Consider the following 23,119-nt stretch of genomic DNA (forward strand, 5'->3'; position numbering starts at 1 on the left):
AGTACTGATACAAAGTACAACATGGGTAAACCTTGAAAACATTATACTAAGTGAAAGAATCATTCACAAAAAGTCACAAATTGTATAAATTCATTTAGGTGAAATGTCTAAAAGAAGTAAATACATAAAAACAGAAAGATTGGTAGTTTTCTAGGGCTGGCGGGGAAGAGAAAATTGGGAGTGATTGCTAGTGAGCATAGGGCTTCTTTTTGGGGTAATGAAATCTTCTGAAATTAGATAGTGTTGAGATTGAACATTTTATGAATATAATAAAAAACACTGAATTGCATACATTAACAAGGTGAATTTTGTGGTATGTAAATTATATTTCCATAAAGCTGTTAGATTTTTTTTTTATCTTTTAATTCCATTTTTCCACAAACTTTTTGAGTCCCCTTGTATGTTAGATTTTTTTTTTTTAAGAAAAGTATTGCAGAGAGTAGGTGATGAACTGTCCAGACAAAGGAAGTGGGATTGTCAAGTACTACGGTCTGAATGTTTGTGTCCCCCCAAAATTCATGTTAAAACCTAACCACTAGGGTGATGGCATTTTTGGAGGTGATTAGGTCATGAGGGCTCTGTTCTCATGAACGGGATTAGTGCCCTTATATAATAGACCTGGGTTGGTCAGTTAGCCCACTTGGTTAGAACACGGTGCTAATAACACCAAGGTCAAAGGTTTGAATTCCTGTACAGCCAGCCACCAAAAAAAAAAAAAAAAAAAAATGCCCTGGGGCGCTTGTTCCTCCCTTCTGCCATGTGAAGACACAGCAAGAAGTCACCATCTATGAGGAACAGACCCTTACCAGATACCAAATCTTCTGATACCTTGTTCTTGGACTTTCCAGCCTCTAGAACTGTGAGCAATAAATTTCTGCTATTTATAAATTGCCCATTCTAAGATATATTGTCATAGGCACCCAAAAGAACTAAGAGAGAAATTGGTGCCAAGAAGTGGGGTTTTGCTACAACAAATACCTAAAAATGTGGAAGTGACTTTGACACTGGTTAATGAGTAGAGGCTGAAAGAATTTGGAGGTGCATGCTAGAAAAAGCCCATATTGCTGTGAATGGAACATTAAGAGTGAGGGTTCAGAAGAAGATGAGAGCTGTAGAAAAAGCCTCAGTCTTCTTAGAGATTACCTGAGAGGTTGTGAACACAATGTTGGTGAAGAAATATGGACATTAAAGGCCATTCGTATGAGGTCTCAGAAGGAAATGAGGAACAGGTTATTGGAAGCTGAAGGAAAGGCAATCCTTGTTATAATGTGGCAAAGAATTTGGCTGAACTAGTGTTTTGTGGAAGGAGGGACTTGTGAGTGATGAAATAGGATATTTGGTGAAGACATTTCTAAGCAAAGTGTTGAGGGAGTGGCTGGCTTCTCTTGACTACTTGTAGTAAAATGTGAGAAGAGAGGAATGGTTAAAAGACAGAATTTATAGTCAAAAGGGAAGCAGAACTTAAAGATTTGGAATTTTCTTATCCTGGCCATGTTGTAAAGAATGAAAAAGCTGTTCTGGAGAGAACACCGAGGGTGTGGCCAAAAGAACATTTGATAAGGAGATTAGTATGAATAGAAGAAAGTCAGACGCTACTCATCAAGACAATGAAAGAATGACCCCAAAGGTATGTCAGAGATCATATGGCCTCCCACTCCCATCACTGGCCCTGAGTCCCAAGATCAATATCAAAAGAGGTACCCCTGGTGCCTGAGAGACCTCAGTACTTGCTGCCCTGTGCTGCCTCAAGTCTCCACATTTTGTCACAGCACTCACTGGCTGCTCTAAGTATGGCTTGAGTGGGCCCAGGTGTGGCATAGTCCACCCCTCTGGAGGGCACAGATGGTAAATTTTGGCAGCATCTACACAGTGCCATCTCCATGGGAGCACAGACTGCACAAGTTGTGGGGGCATAGCTATCTCCCCCTAGATTTCAAAGGATGACCCAGACAGCATTAGCGCCCAGGCAAAGAACTGAGATAGGGCCACCTTAGAGATACTCCACTAGGCCAATGCCTAATGGAGCCATGGGGTCAGGGCCAGCCCCTAAAACCCTGGAACTATAGAGTCACCAGTATGCCATTCCAGCTCATGAGAGGCATAGGCATGTGACTCCAATCCTGAGAGAGCTGTAGCACAGGTTGCTTCCAGCGATGGCATGAGGCCTTGAGGGCCCAAACCCTGCCCCAGTGTGTTCAGGAGTGGGACACAGAGTCAAAGAAGATTATTTCAGCCTTAAGATTTAATGTTGTTTTCCCTGTTGGGTTTTGGACTTATTTGGGACCTGTTACTCCTTTCTTCTGTCCTATTGCTGTTTTTTAAAATGGGAATTTCTATCCTATACCTGCCTCACCTTCCATATTTTGGAAACCCATAACTTTGATTTCATAGGCTCACAGCTGGAGGGGACTTTGCCTCAGAATGAATCCTACCTTGAGTCTCACCCATGTCTGATTTAGAAGATATTTAGTTGAGACTTTGACTTAGACTTTAAAGTTGATGCTGGAATAAATTGACTTTTGAGGCTATTAGGATAGAATAAATGTACTGTACATGAATTCTGGGGGGCCAAGGGTGGAATGCTTTGCTCTGAATATTTTTGTCCCCCCAAAATTCACATGTTAAAAATCTAACCCTCAAGGTAATAGTATAAAGAGGTGGGACTTTTGGGAGGTGATTGGGTCGTGAGGGCTCCATCCTCATGAATGGGATTAGTGTCTTTATAAAAGAGGCCTGAGGGAGCTTGTTTGTCACTTCTGCTATGTGAGGATGTGGACGTTGCAAGAAGGCACCATCTATGAGGAAAAGGCCCTCACCAGACACTGAATCTACTGGCACCTTGCTCTTGAGTTTTCCAGCCTGTGGAAATGTGAGCAATAAGTTTCTGTTTACAAATTACCCAGGCTAAGATATTTGTCATAGAAGCCCGAAAGGACAAAGACACTGGGTAGCAGAGGTATCCATGAAGCTTATGAAGCTTCAGTTCAGGGCCTCTCATTATACAGGCCCCCATGAGAGTAGGGGGCTGCTGGAAGAGGTGAAGTATCCTAATTGGGAGGGGACGCCAGGCTGCACTCAGAAAGCATAAGCTTGTAAGGATTCTGGTGAATTACCTATAGATCTTAGAAGAAGGGCATGTGCATCTACCAGCCTTCAGTGATTTGTTGGTGATTTATTTCTTCATCTAACATATTCACCCTAATTTTGTATTTGTGATTGCATATTCTTTTTCTTTTTTTTAATAGGATTCCTCAAACTGTATAAACTTCAGGTCCCAGCAGTCCAAGATCTGCCCCTGTGCATAGTTCAAAATCTGTCTGAGGTCACTGAACATGAATTTATAGTGATGCCATTCATCCTGTTGTGTGACTTCCTCCAGCTGTACTTGGCAGCTTAGGTGCAGAAGGAAATACAGTCAGGTTTGTCCAGAGGTGAGGTTTTGTGAGATGTGAGCTTGTTATTGGAAATGTGGACCACAGAATTTAAACTGGATGGGGAGAGGGTGTGTAAAGAAAGGAGAGGTCTGATAGATCATGAGAAAGCGGAGGTGTCAATAGACTAGGTAAGCTGTTGAAAAGAAAGATTACACAGGGAGAATTTGGAAAATCAAGTTGGAAGATGTGCGGTTAAAGTGGGATGCTGGAGGTGAATAACAAATTATATACGGGGGATTGTTTGAGGTGACTTGAAGGCGATAGCAGATGACATGGTATTTGCTTTAAGGAAAGGTCTAACTCTAAGGTGATCTTCAAGGACTAGCACAATCCGTCCCTTGCCTGCCTCTGTAACTTCATCCAGGGATAATGTCTCTCACTCTCCTCATTGCTGCCTTCATTCAGTTCCTTAGAAGCTCCTTCCAGCCTGAGGAGCTGTACACCTGGTGGTCTCTCTTTTGTCTGGTATACTCTTCTTCACTACTTCCGCCAGGCCGACTTCTGCTTATTCTAAGGATCTCTGTTTAAAGTCTTTTCCTCAGGGAAGAAGTCTTTCCCAACCTGCCCACCCTACTCAGGAGCTTTTGCAATATACCATGTATGTTAGCTTCGGAGACTGGACCTTATGCAATTCAGCAGACTCCCTTTTCCCTATCCTCATCTCCAGGTTAGCAGGGTGTATTAGTCTGTTATTGTTGCTTATAATAGAAATGCCTAATGGGTAATTACAAATGGGTAATTTGTAAAGAAACAGTATTTATTGTTTACAGTTTCAGAACTTGGAAGTCCAAAGTCCAGGGAACACATCTGGTGAGGGCCTTTTGTTGGTGGGTGGTGACTCTTCACAGCAATGCAGTGTCATATGAAGAAATGGCAGAAGCAAAACAGAAAAAGAGCTTTCACATGCTCTCTTTTTAAAGCCATCAGAACCATGCCTCTGACCACCATTAAACCATCAATGGATTAATCCATTCACTAGGACATGGTCCTCACAATCTAATCACCTCCTCAAGGTTCAACATTTCCATTACCATAATAGGATTTCCCACTTTCTGAACATTGTCACAGCGAGGGTTAAGTTTCCAATACATGGCACTTTGGGGGTCACAATTCAATCCATATCACAGAGGCTGCCATTTGGCCTCACTCTGAAGCAACCTTTTTGCTGCTTCTTTCTCTTTGAGTCTTCCTTATGGTTATTCCTTTTATCCATCCACAAAACAAGTCTGATTCTCCTCTCTCCTTCACAACATCTTTGAAGTCTCTGGCTTAATACGTCCTCAAAGACTCCCCTCTCATTCCATCTGACTTAGTCTCACCCCAGTTACGACTCCATCTTACTGTGTTTAGTTCCCTCAGAGCACACATTTATCTCAATTTGTAGTTTTGTTGACCCTTTCCTTGTTTACTATCCTATGCCACCACCCCTAGGTATGCAGGGCTTTTGTCTTGTCACCATCCTGGCACCTACTTTCTTACTACAATCTTATAACATTTTCTTTCTTTTTTTTAAGAAAAATATGTAAAGCTTCACGAATTTGCATGTCATCCTTGTGCAGGGACCATGGTAATCTTCCCTGTATTGTTCCAATGTCAGTATATGTGCTGCTGAAGCTAGAACCGTATAACATTTTCAAACTCAGAGGAACTGCTGAATATGAATGGTGTGGTAATAAAAAAAAAAATGCCTGAGATTATTTTTTCTACAAATGTTCACTTATCTCCTCATATTTTTAGCACTTTTATGTGATTATTTATAGTCTCTTCTAAAATTTGGGGCTTTGTTTCTCATAAATAAATTGGAAAAGATATTTCTATTACAGGATCATGTTAAACTCTGGACGGGTACAATAATTGTAAAACATACACCAGTAAGCAAATAGAAATAGGACACCCAGTAAGTTTCCCTTTTCCAGTTCAACACACCAAGGGTAGATTTTAAGCAAACATAAAGTCAAGCGGAAGAAATAAGCAACAAATGGAGGGAATGGGAGACTTTAAAACGTCCCTGAGATAGAACCAATCAAATCATTTGGCCCCTTTAAGTGCTCCCACTACCCTGGCAGGACGTCCCCAGGGACCAGCGCACACCAGCTTTGGCGCACACCAGCGGTCCTCCACTCCCGGCTGGTGGCCATGGCGCGCTCCCCCGCGCCCTCGCCCTCCTGGTCCCAGCCCCTCAGTCTTCCGCAGCGGCGACCAGCGGGATCGCGGTCTCCCTCCAGCCCGTGTTGCTTTGCATGTTGTCAAGTCGAGAAAAGCCCCGAAACTCCCGATCTCAAGCACAGTACAAACTCCGAACTGATATCAGGGCTGAGTCAAAATGGCAAACCCTGGACCGAATACTCGAACGTCCCTCGCTCCTCCCCGAGCCCCGGCAACGCTGCCCCCACCGAGGCCTCCGCCGCCTTCCCGGGCAAGGAGCCGGCTAGGGGCCCCGGGCGAGGACCCTGCTCCCGCTTCCTTCCCGAACTACAGATCCCAGGGTGCTGCTCGGACTCCCGCTCCCTCCTTCTCTCCCTCCCTCCCTCCCTCCGTCCCCTCCTCCCCGGCCCTTGTTGTTTTGGCCGCACGCTCCGGCCGAGTTTCAGAGAAAGTCTGAGCAGAAACCGGAGCCGGTCGAACGTGGGAAGGGGAGGAGGAAAGGGAGGAAGGAGCCCGGAGGCCGGGAGAGGGAGGGATCGCGAACCCGGGCTGCGCCGCTCAGAACCTGCCGCGCGCCCTGGGGTGGGGGAGGCGGCGGGGGAGGAGCGCAAGGGGACGGGACGGTGGGATCCCTCCCAGGAGTCGAGCCGCTGGGCGCCTGGTTCCTCCGCCGCTCCCTGCTGTCTTCAGCGGCCGCGAGAGCGGACTCACCCTCCGACCAAACCTGGGACCTCCCCAGCGCCCGCCGCCCAGCGACGCCCCGCGCTTCGCCGCCGATCCGGCCGCTCCCTCCGTGGCCCGGGACCTGCCCTGTGCCCACTGCCTGCGAGAGCCTCGCGGCTTCTCCTTTGCCCTCGGTTGCCCGGGCGCCGCGGAGAAGTGACCCACCCTCCCGCGAGGAGAGGGAAGAAGAGGATCGCGCCCAGCGCACCGAAACCGAGAGCGGGCGGGCCGGAGCGGGCACCGCGCGGGGGCATTGTGTGTGGTGTGTGCGTGTGCAGCGCTGCGTCTGTTTCGGAAAGCGCTCTGGGCGGTCCTGTCTCTAGGGGGCGGAGCGCGCGGGGCCGAGGCTCCCGCTCCTTGTCGGGGCAGAGTCCCGCAGAGCCCGAAGCGCTGCTGCGGCCGGCGGGACGGCGCGCCTGGCGGCGAGGCGGGCTCACTGAAGGGAGGCGGGCGCGCCCTCGGCGCCGCACCGGCCCCAGCGCTCTTTACGTCCGCGGACCTGCGAAGAAGGAGGCTCGCACGCGGGGAGCCAGCGCGCCGCTGAGCCCGCCCGCCCCGTCGGCCCAGGGGGCGCGACCAGGAGAGCGAGGTCCTCGCCGCTGCGCGCCCCGCAGTCGTCGGCTGTGTCGGGAGCGCGCCCGCCCGCCCCTCAGCGGCCCGGCCCGGAGCCCGAGAGGCGCGCACCATGAGTGGCGGCGAAGTGGTCTGCTCGGGATGGCTCCGCAAGTCTCCCCCGGAGAAAAAGTTGAAGCGTTATGTAAGTAGAGCTGCGGTCGCCGGCGGCGTCAGCTGACGGTGCGCGGGGCTGGTCTTCACCTACTCCCGGTCTCTTTCCCCCGGGCCTCCTCCCCGGCCCCGCGGGTGCTGTACACTCACGCCCTGGCGTCCCTTGGCCGGGCAGCTTTCTTTCTGCGGCTTCAGACGGCCTGCTTTGCGGGCCTGCTTGCCGCTCAGGAGGGCCCAGCTTTCCAGCGAAACGGCCGCTGCGTGTTTTTCTTATTCCTTTTAACAGGGGTGGGGTGCGATGGGGAGAGGAGCCTTCTCCTCTCCTTATATCTGCATCTCATTATTATAGGACGGATGTGTACTCATTCCCGCACTAGGAAAGCCGCTGAGGTTTGGGAAGTCGCCAACCCGTGCCTTTGGTCGGCGCGCTCTGTCCCTTGCCCCGCGAGGTGCGTTGCGGGGAGCGGGCTGTGGACCTGAGAAACTCACAAGCATCTCAAATGCGCGCAAAGGGGAAAGAAAGAAAAGTTGCTACGCGCTCTACCGTTTGCTTAGCCCGGTTCACATTTTCGCGGTTTTGAATTGAAGGACGCTGGAGTTTGGCCCGAGAGCCTTGGCGGTTTGCTGCGAGAGGAGGGCGCTGGGGGGAGCCTGGTGGCTGGTGTTTGGGCACCTTGGACGCGCTGTCAAGCCCTGCCGGAGGGAGGGGACAGCTGAAGGCCGAAGGGATTTCTGCTGTGGTCCTTTCCCAGGGCACCAGCATGGCTTAAATGGTATTTGTGTAATTGATACACGATACTGATTATGTGGTAAACCGTTTCAACTGCTAGGAAAAATATTTCTGGAAAGAATCAGCCTTACTTTAATGGATATCTGTGTCCTGTTCAGAGGTCTGGAGTCTTATTCCCCTGTCCATTGGTTCTATCGTCGCTGCCCCCTGCTAAGGAAAGACATGATACTTTTGTCTGATATCTGGAGCAAATATTTTTCTGGTAAAATGTGTTTCCAAAAAACAAAATTTATGCCCCCTTAAATATAAATTTACTACCCGTACTAATGGAACCTGTCTCTTGTTGAAGGTATCTACACCCGGTATTGGAGCCCAATTAATCCTATTAGTCACTGTTTGCTTGCACAGAACAGAGTAAAGTGCAGTATTTAACTTCACTGACAACTCACCAGTGAGTTTCTAGTTTACTTTCTGCCAGAATTTGTTATAGACAACTAATTTCTTTGAAGGACTTGGTACCACAAATCATAAGAAAGCTCTGCAGAAATGCTGAATCCTTCCAAATCTTGTCTTTCCATCTATCACCGTTTGCCTGAACATCCTCGTAAAGATGCTTACTTTATTCCAAAAGTTTGAGAGAGGCAGTGTTTTTTTTTAGTTCTTAGTTCTAAAGAGAAGATTGTGTGTTTGTGTGTGTGCACGCGAGAGAGGAGGGGGTAGGGAGATAGATATATTTGTTTTGAGAACGCACAGTTTAGGAAAGACATAGACCTACGTGATTGGTTGGGTTCTTGGGGTAACTAAAGAATAATACATTTGCTGAACTGGATAGGAATAATAGAGATAATGCATCCTTTCACATGGTTAGTTTATGGCTCACTCAAAAGAAGCCAAGCACTGTATTAGGCACCAGCCATAAGGTTAAAAAATACAGTAGGAAAAAAACTCTACCTTTTGGGTTTGCGATTTAATATAATATTAACCAGGAAGAAAATTAACCAAAAATATTATGTCTTAACAAGGACAAAACAAATGAAAAGTCTAAATAAATTTATATATGTATATATATTATCTCATTTGATCATGACAACAGTTTTCTGAGATAAATATTATCTCTGTTTTACAGAAGAGAAAATAGGCTACATAACGTGCCAGAGGCAGGATTTGAACCCAGATTTGTCTGACTGACTGGGCTATGAAAGATTAATGACTCTCACCTAATTCATTTCAAATGTGGAGCTCAGACTAAGTCATCTCTAAAGGTCCTTTCAGATTATAACTTTCTATAAGTCTGTGGATATTAGTTTAGAATGCAAGGAAGAGGTAGGCCCTGGATCAGATACATAGTGCTAAAGATTTTTGTCTTCAAGTAGCTTTCTGAATCTTTGAGACAGTGAGACAAGCATATGTGAAAAAGTCAGCTAACAGTGCAAGTTGACTGGTATGGGTATTTTATAGCTATTTTGAAGAACATTCTCATGGGGAGAATATGCCTGACAGCTTGGGGGAAGCCAGGGTTTTTCGTGTCTGATGGAGCATTAGTGTTTTCTTTACACATTAGTAAAGTAAGTGGAGATGGCCCAGGAAGACAGTAGGCAGGTGGGATGTCACAGTTGAGAGGGCCGGGAGGATGATGTGGAGTATTATAAATTAAATGAAGCATATCTTATATTTTAGCTATCAAGCTGGTTGCCCAGAAGATTTTGACATTCCCAGAATATTGATCTTTTGGCTTTCGTATCCAATTTAGGTTATTTTGCTAAAGCAGCTTTGACTATCAAGGATATAGGCACATATACATGCATTTCCTATGCTTGTTTTCTTTTCATGTAGAATCTCTATTTTCTGAATGAAAGGATGCATTGTTGGCCACCCAATAGGCAAAATTTTGCTTGATAATGGTTTTTAATGAATGGATTCGATGTGAAATGATATCTTGGATGCTTGGTATTGCAGTTATTAAATGAGACTTCGGGGAGTTTGAGCATCATGATCCTGTAGGGAAATATTTGGCCCATGGGACTTTGACAGTTGTCTTGATATTTATGGTATTTGTAGGGTAGCACAAACACTGATTAAGATGATCTTTAAGGGCTTTAAGTGATGAAAAAATTGTTTTAGTTTTATCTTTAAAGCCGTCTTGAATTATGGCCCCCAATGAATTCCTTTTACAACTCCATTTTGTGTTTGCTGTTTCATAGTTAACTCAAGCAACATTGTTTTCTTTATACACCAGTGTGTTCATCTGAGATGGAAGCCTTTCTTGAATTTCCTAGAGAGTGAAAATGCCCTAAAAGAAAGTGGGAAAAGACTAGAGTAGTAAGCAAATCCCCCAGCCTTTTCTTCTCTTTTTATTTTTCTTTGTATTTCCAAGAGTAAGAACATCTTGTGTGTGTTTCATTCTCTGTGAAGTTTTTAAAAGTGTACTTAAAATGGAAATGAGAATTTTAATGCTTTTTTCAATTTTGCTACTACTGTGTTGCTGTTTTCGTCCTGTATTGTATATTAAACAGATGCTTTTTTACTTGAAGGAACTGAGTGGAATCATATAGAGATCATTGTCGGTAGGGTTACAGAAAACAAGTAAACTATTGGTAGTGTGCACTCAACAGTGGTGCTCAGATTTTTTAAGTTATTTAAAGAAATAGTAGTGGAATTTTCATCAGGACTTGCAATTTTAGATGAAATAAAATGTAAGTTTGTACACAAAGGATTGCTTCAAGCCAGCTGGCTACCACCATAGCTCTGCAGGAGGAGCTTCGCTATGGCCTGCCTGAAGCCTGGACACCAAGTTTGAGCTCCTCCATGGCTTGGCTGTCAGCATTGGACAAGTGTGCAGTCTCAGCAGGAGAACCTGCTTCTGAGGCCAGAGCAAGGTGGCCTACTAGCTGACAGCCAGCCTAGGAGCAAGGCCTCAGCCAGTACTTGGGTAAGTAATCTGTACCCAGCTTGGGCTCTGTCTGCTCTGCAGCTGTCAATTAACAGGATAGTTCTCATCTGGACTTTGAGAACACACCCAAGGTTCTGGAAATGGGCCTAGAAACAGAAATAGCCTCTCCCACTTGGTAGGCACCTGACATCTGACTTGGAGGAGGGGGGCGTGGGAAGGCAGAATATCAGCATCTCCTTGCTTCAAGGACAACCCAGGACCTGTGCTAAACATGAAGTCCCTGTCACTACAACAAAGAGGACTGTGATGGCTGCAAGCTCTTTCTGCCCTTTTTGGAGATTACCAGTAGCAGTCAACAGATTCTGAAGCTTTTGCTTACAGTGACTGAATGAGCATAATTATTCTCTTGAAGGAAATCTTTTCTTGCTGTCTTCATTTTAGTAAACATTCAATTCAAACTCTTAACGTTTTCTTTTTTACCTTTTTAAGTGTGGTAGGAACATTGTTTCTATTAACAAATCTCATCAACTAGTGATTATGTTAAGCCTTTACGATAGTTAATTATTTTGTTGTGCCTGTGCTTAATGATAAGTAGAACACTCTCCATGTAAAACTTGTTGAATCCCTAAATCTGATTATTGTCTTTTGGGATTCAAAATTACCATTAGGAAAGCATATCAGTTTGTAGAGTAGTTTTAGAATTTTGCTGTTTTTAATTTTTTTTTTAAAGATCATCTTTGAACAAAATACAATAATATAGTATGAGTTATACTTGGATAATCTGGGTGACAGCTGAATTGGTTATTTCAGTGTGTTTTGCCATGATAAATCTGTATAAGAAATATTTAAGGAATGAAATGACAAAGCATTTTTTGAGACTAAGTAAAATTTCATTTTTTTTTTTTTTTTTAAAGATGACCGGTAAGGGGATCTTAACCCTTGACTTGGTGTTGTCAGCACCAAGCTCACCCAGTGAGCTAACCGGCCATCCGTATATGGGATCCGAACCCGTGGCCTTGGTGTTATCAGCACCACACTCTCCCGAGTGAGCCACGGGCCAGCCCAAATTTCATATTTTGGGATCAACAAAAAATATATAGATAAGGTCTAGATGATTTACAGATTGAGAAAAGTTAAGGGGTGATAGATTCAAAATATACATTAAGTGCCAGCACTCTTAATTTTCTTATAAAGGCTGACAGACAGAAGGGACATCATAGTAGGTGTTCTACAATTTTACTTTTGAAGGGTTTTTTGTTTTTTGTTTTTAAAGCAATTTGACGCAACCACTGATGCTTTTAGTAGGTACCTTGTGCTGCTGTGGAAAGAAGTTCATACTGAGTATCAGTGCCTGAATTCTGCTTTGCTTTGCCACTACCCACTGACATGATCATTTGACCATTGTGATCCTTAGTTTCCTTATCTATAAAATGAGGGAGGGAAGGACAATAGATCTACAGCCTAAGCTCTCTTGCAGTTTAGCATTCCTCTTCTCCGACATATTCTTGGGTGGAAGGGGCAGTGGGTGATTTCTCAATAGGCTTCCTTTTGGGAAATAAATCTTAGTTTATTGTTCATTTTAAATAGTTTAATGAACATATTAGGAAGTGCTTGAGCAGAATTCTTTGGGGACTGTCCAGTGTTTCTCTAAATGCAGGCACACTAACCACAGGGCCTTTGACTGCTGTGCTCCTGTGCAGCGTGCTCTAGCACCTAGAGCAGTGCCTGGCTTAGAGCAGAAGCTCAACTAGTACCTGTTGACTGAATAAATAAACAGATCTCAGGAGCTTTTGCAATGTACCGCGTGTGGAATGCAATGGAAGGAAAGGTCCACACCCTGCCCTTAAGGAGTTTCTAATCTGTTTGTGAAGACAAGCTGTAAATGCACGAACATTTAAATCACTCTATGAGAGATATGTTATAAGGCCATATATGATTAATAGCCAAATGAGGGATATAGACAATAATTACCTAAGAGTTCAGCCTGAGAATGGAAGAGGAGGGCTGCCAGGGAAGACTTCACAAATGCATTCATTTCAAGCTCTGTTCTTGAAAGAATTGAGATACTACCAGCAACAATAGCAAAATCATAAAGGAAGAATGAGGGCTTTGTGTAGAGTTTAGACATCCTAGTGAAAAGAACTGCTTCACAGCACCTCACTTTCATGCATGGAGTTTGGATGTCAGCTGTAACTTCTGGTTTGAGAAATTTTTGTTTCTGCCTAATGGTCCTGATGGGCTCCTGACCACTAGTGAATTTTCTGCATCACACTAGAAACAAGCAAACAAAACAACTTGTTTGGTCACCTGAACTTATTAAAATTCCAAGGGACATGTGTTATTTAAGATTTCTGTATGTCTTTTTTGAACTAAATAATTCATTCTGGCAAGCATTTAGCTTACAACAGAGAAAGAGCATGTTCTGGTGGGAGGAAGAATAAAAGAGTCTTTGATTCATTTGCTTCTGAGTTCCAGCAGGAGGGCCAGAGCTGCCTTGGGCTAGCGTCTTATTTTGGACTTTGGAAGCCATCTTAGCCCAGCTGTGTGAGTGCCAGTTAGTGTTAGAGGAAAGAGAATAATGCCATTGGATCACATTAAACCCCTACTGACTGCTGATGGAGGGGTTTCTCTCATTTCACATTCCTCACATTAACATGGTGGTTAATTTCCACCAAGTTAAAGCAACATCTGAATTTGCCATTTGAACTTGGATTGAAGACACAATATTTCTGTGACTCCTTTTATCTCTGTCTGTAGACTAAGTACAGAAAATTTATCAAGTCACAAGTCTTTTTATTCTCCCCTCTTGGGCTACAACACAAATAAAATTAGCATTCTTTTCTCCTTTAGATTACTCCTAGGGAATAGTGGCCCATTGTAGTATGGATTTCCACATTTATTAAACAAGTATCCTCTTCGGTTGCCAACTGGATGGCAGTGGCAGCCTTAATGAATTGAAATGGCAATTTAGACCTGTAGAATTGCTGGAAAAAGTCATTTTAGGAACTGTGGAAGTTTTTGACTGTTCCAGGTTTGTATGTGTGAGCACCTTAATTTGTGAGAATGCCTTAACTGGAAAAAAGAATGTTTTATATTTTAAGCAATTCATTTATTCATAGAAGCAAAATTCTCCCTAGCTGAAGAGAAAAGTTCTCATTGCTGAATGCATGTAAAGTATAACGTAACAGCTTTTGACCCACTCCCAGCATGCTTTAAAGAGTTAAGACGGTGCAGCGTAATGCGTGTTTGGTTGTTATCTCTGTTACATTAGCTCTTGAAGCATTCTGATTACAACTTGTAGCTGCCAAGCCCTGTCCTGCAGTATTATCTGGAACAAAAATTTTCCATGTGGTTGTTTTAGCAGAGCTACTATATGCAAACTGAACATGAAGATGTAAGTTGTACAAGAGTAGAGCTTCTAGAAGGGGAAATGTGAGTTACCTTAAATTTTTTCTACCATTTAATTGTTCATTCCTTACCTCTTTGTGTGTGTTTCAGAAATGCTTATCATATTTCTAAACTGAGTTTTCTTTTATTTTTATATACTGGAACCAGGAGTTTTTCTTATGGTGGTGTTTTTTTTCTCCTGACTTTTTACTTTGAATTCATATTTGGCCTAGGTAATTCCCTAAGTTAAGGGTTCAAAAAACAACGTCCTAAAAGGGAAAAAACAAATGGCTGCATTGTTCCATGAATTAAAAACAATATGCCAAGAGTCCAAACATTTCTTTTCAATGTAAAAATCTTATGTCTTTTTTTTTTTCAAAGAAAAAAATATTAAACTCTGCTTTCACTATCCTGTTCTTTGTTTTTCCTTTCCCTTTTTAATTTATTTTCTTTTGCTTTGACTCATGTAGTTTAAATTTTTTTTGAAAACAGTTTTATGCGCTCTTTAAGAACACTGCACTGGGAAAAAAATTCATCAAAATTCCATTGTACATTTCAAGAGAAAAATGAGAGGAGTCCATCCTCTGGTCTGAAGAGGGGGGAAAAATTTGAAATAACCCCTGGGTTTTGTAACTTACTTTCATGTTGCTTGGTTGAATTGAGTACTTATCATTATTGCCAAGAGATAATTAGCTATTCTATGTGAAATAAGCAGGTAAATGTAATTTTAGTTAAGAGGCCAGTTTTTGTGAAATGAGAATGCAGGACAGTAGAATCAGAAGGTCGAGAACTCAACCTGTTCTTGTTGTAGTTTTTATTATTGTATTCAATGCATCAGTTAGCCAGTTGCTATACATTTTTATTTGCTAACTTTTTTAAGTGGAAGAAAGGTAAAAAGCACTCTTTGTCTCATAGTTTCGTACCCTCTTGCTCTTTTTTTTTCATTATTGGTTTTCACTTCTCCCTTGTGAGGGTACTTCAAAAAGTTCATGGAAAAAATAGAATTAAAAGATAATACAAATCTTTCCATGAACTTTTTGAAGTACCTTCATGTAAGCCTAGCCACCAACATCACAAAGTATTTGTTTCAAAATCTTTACACGTACATTCTTTCACCTTTCTCTAAAAAGGGGGCATTAATTTGGGTCCCAGTTATTTGTTATGTCCCACCAGCATGTAGATTGTTTTTCTCTCCTGACATGCAGTTTTTAGTTACTACTGTATTGGGAAATGTGGTTAGGCCACTTCTGACTGGCAGAACTCCTCCCTGAGATGACTACCTGATTAAAGAATTAAATGCCTGGTATGCTTTCTCAGCTCCAATCCATAACACATTCGCATAAGTGCCTTGGCCAGAGTCATATTAGCCAAGATTAAAGTGCTTCTGGTTGGAGGGATGACCTCTTGATTATTGGGAGAGAAGTGCTTTAATCTTTTACTTTTGGAAGAGAAACACTTGGTAAACTGCTACCTTCAGTGTTTTGAATTCCAATGGGATTGTGTAGTGCTCAATGAGGAATGATTACCTCATTCAGTAAGGGAGGTATTATTTGAACCCCCTACACTCTGGCAAAGTTGATAAATGACCCCAAAGATATGTGGGAGTATTTGGACTTTACAATTTCTCCCTGACAATTTCAGGTTTAAATGTTTGAAGGGTTGAGAAAAGGTAAAAGGAAATACTGAACTAGTAAGAATGAAAAACACTTGGGAAGGTAATTTGTTCCTAGTGATGCTGTTACGTAAAACTTAAACCTTCTGAGTAATCTTTACTGGATGTACAGGTCATTTATCTCCAAAGAAAAGGGCACAAAATTAAACTGGTGCTGTTAAACAGTATTCTTTTTTCTTTCTCCTTATTTAAGCAGTCAAATAGTTGAGGGTCAAATTTGTAAATGTTTACTGCTTCAGACAGGAAAAGCAAGTTTATTATATTTCTCTAGATGATTGTCATAATGACCCACAGTATACACAATAAAAGGTGTATATACATGGTATGTTGACAAAGAAAATTATGGCTTTGTTTATCATTCTTTGATGTTTATAATAGGATATTAATTTGCAGAGGACAAAGATGGCATTTGTTCTCTGGGTCTAAAATGTATAGTGTGGTACCTTTCACAATCTCTTGAACAGCATGACCAAATAATTGTAGTGTTTGCAGGGGACCCTAAGCATTTTTAATTGTTGAGCCTTTCCCTTTTCCACTTGAGAAACTGTTTTAGAAACTTTATGCTCCACTGGAAACGAGCCCAGGCGATTTAGCCTGCTTGCCTCTTGGGCCCACCTTCTGTGAAGATAACAGCAGCCTCACTCCCCTCCCCCAGGGGCCAGAGGCAAATTAGGTTCCTAAAGTGACCAACAGACTGTGTCCCATAATCAGCCAATCCAAATTAGCTGGACAGCATCCCTCATTTACATAAGAGGCCCTGGATAAGAACTTAGGAGGGAGAAGGGTGGGAATTTAGGCTATAGAAGAGGGTCGTTTCCTTTGTTCAGGTAGACACTGGCTTGGGAGCTTCTGCCCCCCAGTGCTCTCCTTGCTTGCAAGCAATAAAGCGCTATAACACTGAACAAAGAGCTACAACACTAAAATAAAGAGCTGTAAAACTACAGCTGACGCTGGTCTTGGATTCCTCTGTGCATTCGCCCCACAACAGTAGAATTGAGCCTAAAATTATAAATTATTGTGTTCAATGTTTCTCAGCCTCTTCTAACCCATTCCTCTTTCATGTATTGTTTGAATGTCCTTTGGCTTTTAATCCAGTCTTACTTTCTATGATTTGTATTACAAAAACAATAATAGCTATATCGAATATCTTTTTTCCAATTACACATATCTCCTTTCTCTACTAGTAAAGAGCCCAATCTCCTCATTTTACAGGAAATGAAAATTAGCCTTAGGGAGACTAATTGATTTTCTGAGGTCATACAACTTAACCAGCTGTTCTGTCAGGGCCAGATCTCTTACCTCACAGGTCGAATCCTTTCAGTCACTGAGTGAATGCCCGCAGTGAACAAGGCACTATGAAGAATTCACAAGAAGAGGACCAAGAGGACACTGTCTTCACCTTCAAGAGTTTATATGCTACCAGGGGACATAGGATGCACTCAGTACTGCAGATTATATTATGACCAATGATGTGTGAGACAGAGCTCAGAAGAATTCAGCAGAGAGAGGTTAATTCAGTGACTCTGTGAAGACTTAATGAAGGTGGCAAGAGACATTTGAGTTTTTAAAGATGGGGTTAGAGTGAGATCCAATTTCTCTTTCTTCCTTTCCTAGCCAGACTCTTGAGTTGAATGTGTACACTGGCTGCCCCTCTTCCTCACCTGCTACTCATTTCATAATGAAATACAGCCTGGGTCCTTTTTCCACCACCCTTATCTAAACAGTCCCTACTGAATTCCCCCAATGTCCTCCTTGTTGTCAAACCTAGTGGACAGTTTAGCTCTTAGTTTTCATGGAACTCTTTTAAAAAATTTTTTAATTAATTAATTAATTAATTAATTAATTAATTATTGGTTATGAATATCATAAGATACAAAGCTGATCGTCACCCCTCGGGCCCAAGATGTGAAGGCCAGATTCATGCTGGCAGCATACCCATTACCACAAATAGCATTTGGATCCTGGGTCCCCCACCCAATTAGCCCCAACCTCCGTCCCCCTCCCCCTTTCCCACCCACTCCATTTTGTAGCCCAAAGAATGTTCTCTCCCTCTGCAAGTCCAGCATACCACTGTGGTCTTTCTTTCCTTCATTCTTTCTCTCTTAGCTCCCACATGTGAGTGAGTACATGTGGTATTTATCCCACTGTGCTTTATTTCACTCAACATAAGTTTCTTCAGGCTTATGCATGTTGTTGCAAACAGGAGAATTTTATTCTTTTTTATGGCTGAGTAGTATTCCATGGTGTACATATACCACATTTTCCTTATCCAGTCATCCATCGATGGACATTTAGGTTGGTTCCATGTCTTGGCTATTGTAAACAAAGCTGCGATGAACATGGGAGTGCAGGTATCCATCTGTGGATCTTTAATGGATCTTTAATTTTGTGAACAGAAGCATTTAACTGGGGATTAAAGATCCACGGATGAGCTTTAAAAGTCAGAAAACATGCAAAGTTTTAATAATACTTGTGTGTAAGTTTGTAAGAATTCTCATGGAAACTGAGAGCCCAGAGCTTTTGTCAAATTTTTAGAGTTCATGGTCTCGTAGATGAAGAACCACTAACAGATGGGAGAAGGGAGAGACCAACCAGGGCTGTCAATGGAACCTTTAGGAAGTCTGACACTTAAGGAAACCAGAGGCTGGTGTCACAAAGGCACAGGAAAGAACAGTTCTGAGAAGAGGGATTGGTCATCTCCATCCACGTATTTAAATTTGACAAAAGCTCTGGGCTCTCATTTTCCATGATAATTCTTACAAACTTACACCCAAGTATTATTAAAACTTTGTGTGTTTTCTGACCTTTAAAGCCCATCTGTGGATCTTTAATGCCCAGTTAAATCCTTCTGAATTATATGCTGATAATTCAAATACTCTATCTCTGTCCATTTCTCATTCCAGATCTATGGGTGTAATTGCTTAGACCTATAACTTCTTAGATACCCCACAGCAAATCAAGTCAGCATGACCCAGCAGGTCATTTCATCCTCCCTAAACCTGGTGAATTTGCTGCTCTCTCTCAGTGAATCGTACCACCACCTCTTGTCCAGTGACTTAAGCCAGAAGGTTTTCTGTGACTCGCCCTTCTCCCTCATAATCCACACCCAGTGACCAAACCCTGTCAGTTTGACCTTCCAAATATCTCTCAACCTTTTGGCCCCTCTGTCCCCTCAGCTGCCTTTGCCTTTCTTCTGTATTGCTGCAGTATGCTTCCAGTCTTGGGCCTCTCCAGACTGTCTCCATCAAGGCAGCCAGAATGACCTTCCTTAAACACAAATCCAACAATGCCATTTCCCAGTTTGAAGCTGTTCTGCAGTGTTCCTTTGCTCTTAGGAATGCCTAAACCTCTTCCCTTGCTTGTCAGGCTCTTCCTGGTGTGGCATCTGCGGCACATCCCCATGGTATTTGTTGCAACCTTCACCATTCAGGCTCTCCACTTCAGCTATACTGAAGCTTCATGGTTCATATTGGCTCTGAGGTCTCTCACTAAGGCCTTCCCCTTAGACAGTGGGGCCATATTGTGACTTTTGTGAGCTCTAGGTACCTTTGCCTTCATCGGCCCCCTTCTTCTATTGAAAAAGTTAAAAATTATATTTTGCAGCTGTGTCAGTATAAAGGGGAATATATTCCAAGCTGGATTTGTTATTATATATTAATTATGATTATAGTCATTTTTAATTCTGATTTTTAAAAGAAATTTAATATTTAAATACTTCTTGTGTGTTCCTAAGACTATCATGGGCCCCAGGCACTGATACATGTCTGATGGATATGTTGGCTGTGGTAAATGAACAGAAATACTTTGGAGATAAAGTTGACAGCATATGTCCACTGTCATACATGATGTCCATGATGGGGACTAGGAAAGGTGAGAAGACCACTCAGTTATTTTGTTATGTGGTACTTTTGTAATGGCTTAGATAGCTCAGTAAAATAATATATAAGGTCTTATATTTTAGCCGCTGGTAATGGAAAAATTTACAGAGAAATAGGATGACATACTTAAAAGATATATATTTTATATATACATTTAAGAGCAAAAATCATGAGATTTTTATGATGTCAAAAATATGTTCTAGAGGCAGTTTTATTGATTTTGGTGTTTTGTGTAGAGCAGTGGTTTTTAATGGCGTTGCGGAGGTGATTTTGCCCCCTGCAGGGGACATTTGGCAGTGTCTCAGGACACTTTTGATTTTCACAACTGGAGTGTTTCTGGTGCCTGGTGGGTGGGAGCAGGGATGCTACTAAACATTCTGTGTTGCACAGGACAGCTCCATGACAAAGAGTTATCTGGCCCAAAATACCAATGTGCCGAAGTTAAAAAACCCTCCTAATGAGGATTTCATAAAGCTTGGTTCCCACATCTGAATTATTTATTTAGTTTATTTCCTTATGTTTTCATTAAAAGCCATAATTCAGATGCAAGATTGTATTGTAGCACTGGAACCAAACATTTATTTTTCTGACTTCAATAATAATAATTTGAGAAAAACAGTCATTGAGATGGCTGAGCTTTTGAACACCAGAGGTTGTGAAGGGTTTATGTGATAGGTAAAATCTCTCTCCAACTGTCTGTTGTCATTTAAATCATTACCAAAATACTCATTTTGCCCTTGCTCTCCAACTGGAGTAAAACCAGTTGTTGTCTGGTGGGGTGGGGGCGGCTGGGGGGCGGTGCTGAGTCATTTATTCATGCTTTTTATTACCTTTTGGCTGGAATATCACCATTCATTATTCAGAAGCTGCCCAGCTTGTTTACTTTTTATAAATTACATGTAATCAGCCCTCTTGCAGGTCTGGCTACTGTAATTGGCAGTAGCCACAGAGCAAGGCTGATGAGTCTGCATTTATGCTGATGTCTCATGTTCAGCTTCTATTCCACTCTGCAAGCTTTCTTGTCTTTTCCATCTGTATTTTAGAAGGAAGGTGGAGAGAGAACTGCCACTGTGCTCTCTCCTCTCATATGATCTGAGAATACTTCTTTATAACTTGGTAGAGTCCTTGTGTCCTTTGGTTTGGGAAGAATCAAGGGTTTGGGGCAGTGGTCCTCAAACTTGAGTGTATATAACAGTCACCTGGGTAACTTCTAAAAGGAAGATTCTTGGCTCCTACCCCCCCCCCTTCTGATGTTTTTAGTAAGTCTAGGTAGGGGTCCACAAAACTACATTTTCTAACTTGAACCCCTGCTGTTCCCAATGTGGGTGGTCCTTAGATCACACCTAGAGAAATCTTGAGTTGGGCAGAGAGGAAAAAAGAGAGAAGAAAGAAAATCCAATAGAGTTAAATATTTAGAAAGAATGGGCTAGGAAAGCAAGAACCAAAACTCGAAAAGTAACTAACCTCTGTTCTGTGAGATGAGGGGAATACGCTGTGATGCTTAAAAAGATAGGTGTTTATTTTTTTCTGGCAGTGACTGAGATCAAACTGTCTCCCAAAGAGGACATATTTAGAGGATGACAAAAGTGAAAGGAATTTTTAGAAAGGTTAGAATATGAGAAAGTACCTAACCATTGCTGAGAAGCTCAAAAGACACTATTAAACAACAAAGGTATTATGTAGGTATTGATGTTAAAAAGAATGTGCATGCCCAAATCAAGAGTTTATGAATGGCTTAAAGATGAAGAGGAGAGATGAAGGAGGATTAGCTCTCCACCAGAAGTTCTGGTTATTCTGGTTATTGGATCTGAAAGCATATTATTAAAGTATAGTCCAGGTTTCCTGGAATAGTTCACATTTCAAATATTCTTTCTCGCTGTCTTTATAATACATGTCTGGTTTGCCCTAATTTCTGGTTAGTTGAGACATGGTTGATTTGTAAAAGAGCACCAAAGTAGTTTTGCTTGACTAAAGAAGTTAAGTTCTCTTGTTTTTCAATCTGTGTTTGTGTATGTGTGCGTTTAATGTATGTATGCAAATCTATGTCTTTTAAATTAAACTTTGACTTTAAAGTTCACATTGAAGAAACAGAGAAAGAGACAGACCCTATTTTAGAAAACTGCTCAAGAAGTGGACTAACTAGGTGGGTCCACTAATTAAGTAATGCTTACTTAAACAGTCCTCTTAGCAGAGGAATAAAGCAAAGGATTTTATTTCCAACTACCTACTGAACTCACCCTGCTTCTAGGACTATCCTTTGCTTTGTTTTTTTGTGTGTGTTGTGTTCTTTCTTTCTTTCTTTTTTTTTTTTTTTAATGTATTGTTTCCTTAGGGGAACTTTATAATTCCATTCAGTTACCTTGCAGAGAGATCTTGACAATCCCCGACCACCACCAAAAAAGGAAATAGAATTTTGAGTTACTTATAAACTGATGGGTATTATCAGCCTTTGTTAAATCATTGATCTTCTTTCTTTACCCTAACCATCTCTGCATCAAAATGTTCATTTTTCCATAAACACATAGTAGAAACCCAGATTGCACTTTAGAACTTTTCACCACAATAGTATCATATTAACAAGTTTTCTAATCCTCTTCCCCATCCTTTTCACCATCTTTCATGTTTTCTTTCTTTTCCTCCATTTATTTACTCAGAATACTTAAGCCTCTTAGATAACCTGCCCATCTACCCACAAGATCTTATAGAATCTTCATATCTGCTTTGTGAATGTCAAGGATCATTACTGTTATTATATGAAGTGTCTACCACACCCTCTCATTGCACTGAGAGTCCAAGTAAGTTTGGTTAGTAGATCACTTGGCTCCCGAAGTGAATAGAAGGGTTGTTGTTGGATGCTGGTGGACACCCGGAACCAGCTTCTGTCATTTACTCTGACAATCAACGAAAGCTATTCCCCTGTGACTTCTACCCTGCACTAGGAATTGAAGGCTGGGCTCAGGACTTGCTCTCTTCATTTCAGGTGACCTTATTTCCTTGTTTTTAAAAAACATACACTTGGTAGATCTCTTTTCTTATGAGCCTCTTAATATTCCTAATTTTTTTTTCAATTTTTTTCTTGTAATTTATTCCAACCCATATATTGTTTAACATAGTGATAGATGTTTTCAATGAATATTTATATTGCTGAAAACAAGTATAATGCTCTTAAGGAGAAGCAAAACATTAAGTAGTCATTCAAGTGCAACATTAAAAAAATATCATTTATAAATTTTCACTGGGAGTATTTTAACTTAGAATTTTTTGGTTTTGGTTTAACATACCAAAAAAAAAAAGAGTTATAAAATATTATGTAAGCATATTTATTACCTTTTGCATAAGACACTAAAGGAGAGTGTTTAGTAACTTAGTGCATAAGATTTATCACTAAACTACAGCATATATATATAGCTCTATAGTATTTTTTTATTTACTTATATTTGAATAGAAAATATGTATAGATTAACTTAAAATTCAGAGTATATTGGTACTTTATTTCTCTGTTTTAGGTTTAATTTTTAATACTCACATATTTAA

At 41.7% G+C, this 23,119-nt stretch overlaps 1 protein-coding gene and 1 non-coding gene across 5 annotated transcripts in view; one reads left to right on the forward strand and one right to left on the reverse strand.

Moving 5' to 3' along the window:
- Nucleotides 1-4,948: 4,948 nt before the first annotated feature.
- Nucleotides 4,949-5,055, reverse strand: LOC134386664 (U6 spliceosomal RNA). The gene has a single exon (XR_010024496.1). It is a non-coding gene; the product is annotated as a U6 spliceosomal RNA (small nuclear RNA).
- Nucleotides 5,056-6,912: 1,857 nt separating this feature from the next.
- GAB1 (GRB2 associated binding protein 1) overlaps nt 6,913-23,119 on the forward strand; it is a 117,866-nt gene continuing 101,659 nt past the window's right edge. For all 4 annotated transcript variants that reach the window (XM_063107998.1, XM_063108000.1, XM_063107999.1 and 1 more), the window contains exon 1: nt 6,913-7,059. In XM_063107998.1, coding sequence (XP_062964068.1) covers nt 6,988-7,059 — 72 coding nt within the window. In that variant the 5' untranslated portion in view covers nt 6,913-6,987. The remainder of the gene's footprint in view (nt 7,060-23,119) is intronic.

This window comes from Cynocephalus volans, chromosome 9, assembly GCF_027409185.1.
Source record: "Cynocephalus volans isolate mCynVol1 chromosome 9, mCynVol1.pri, whole genome shotgun sequence".
Classification (NCBI taxonomy): domain Eukaryota; kingdom Metazoa; phylum Chordata; class Mammalia; order Dermoptera; family Cynocephalidae; genus Cynocephalus; species Cynocephalus volans.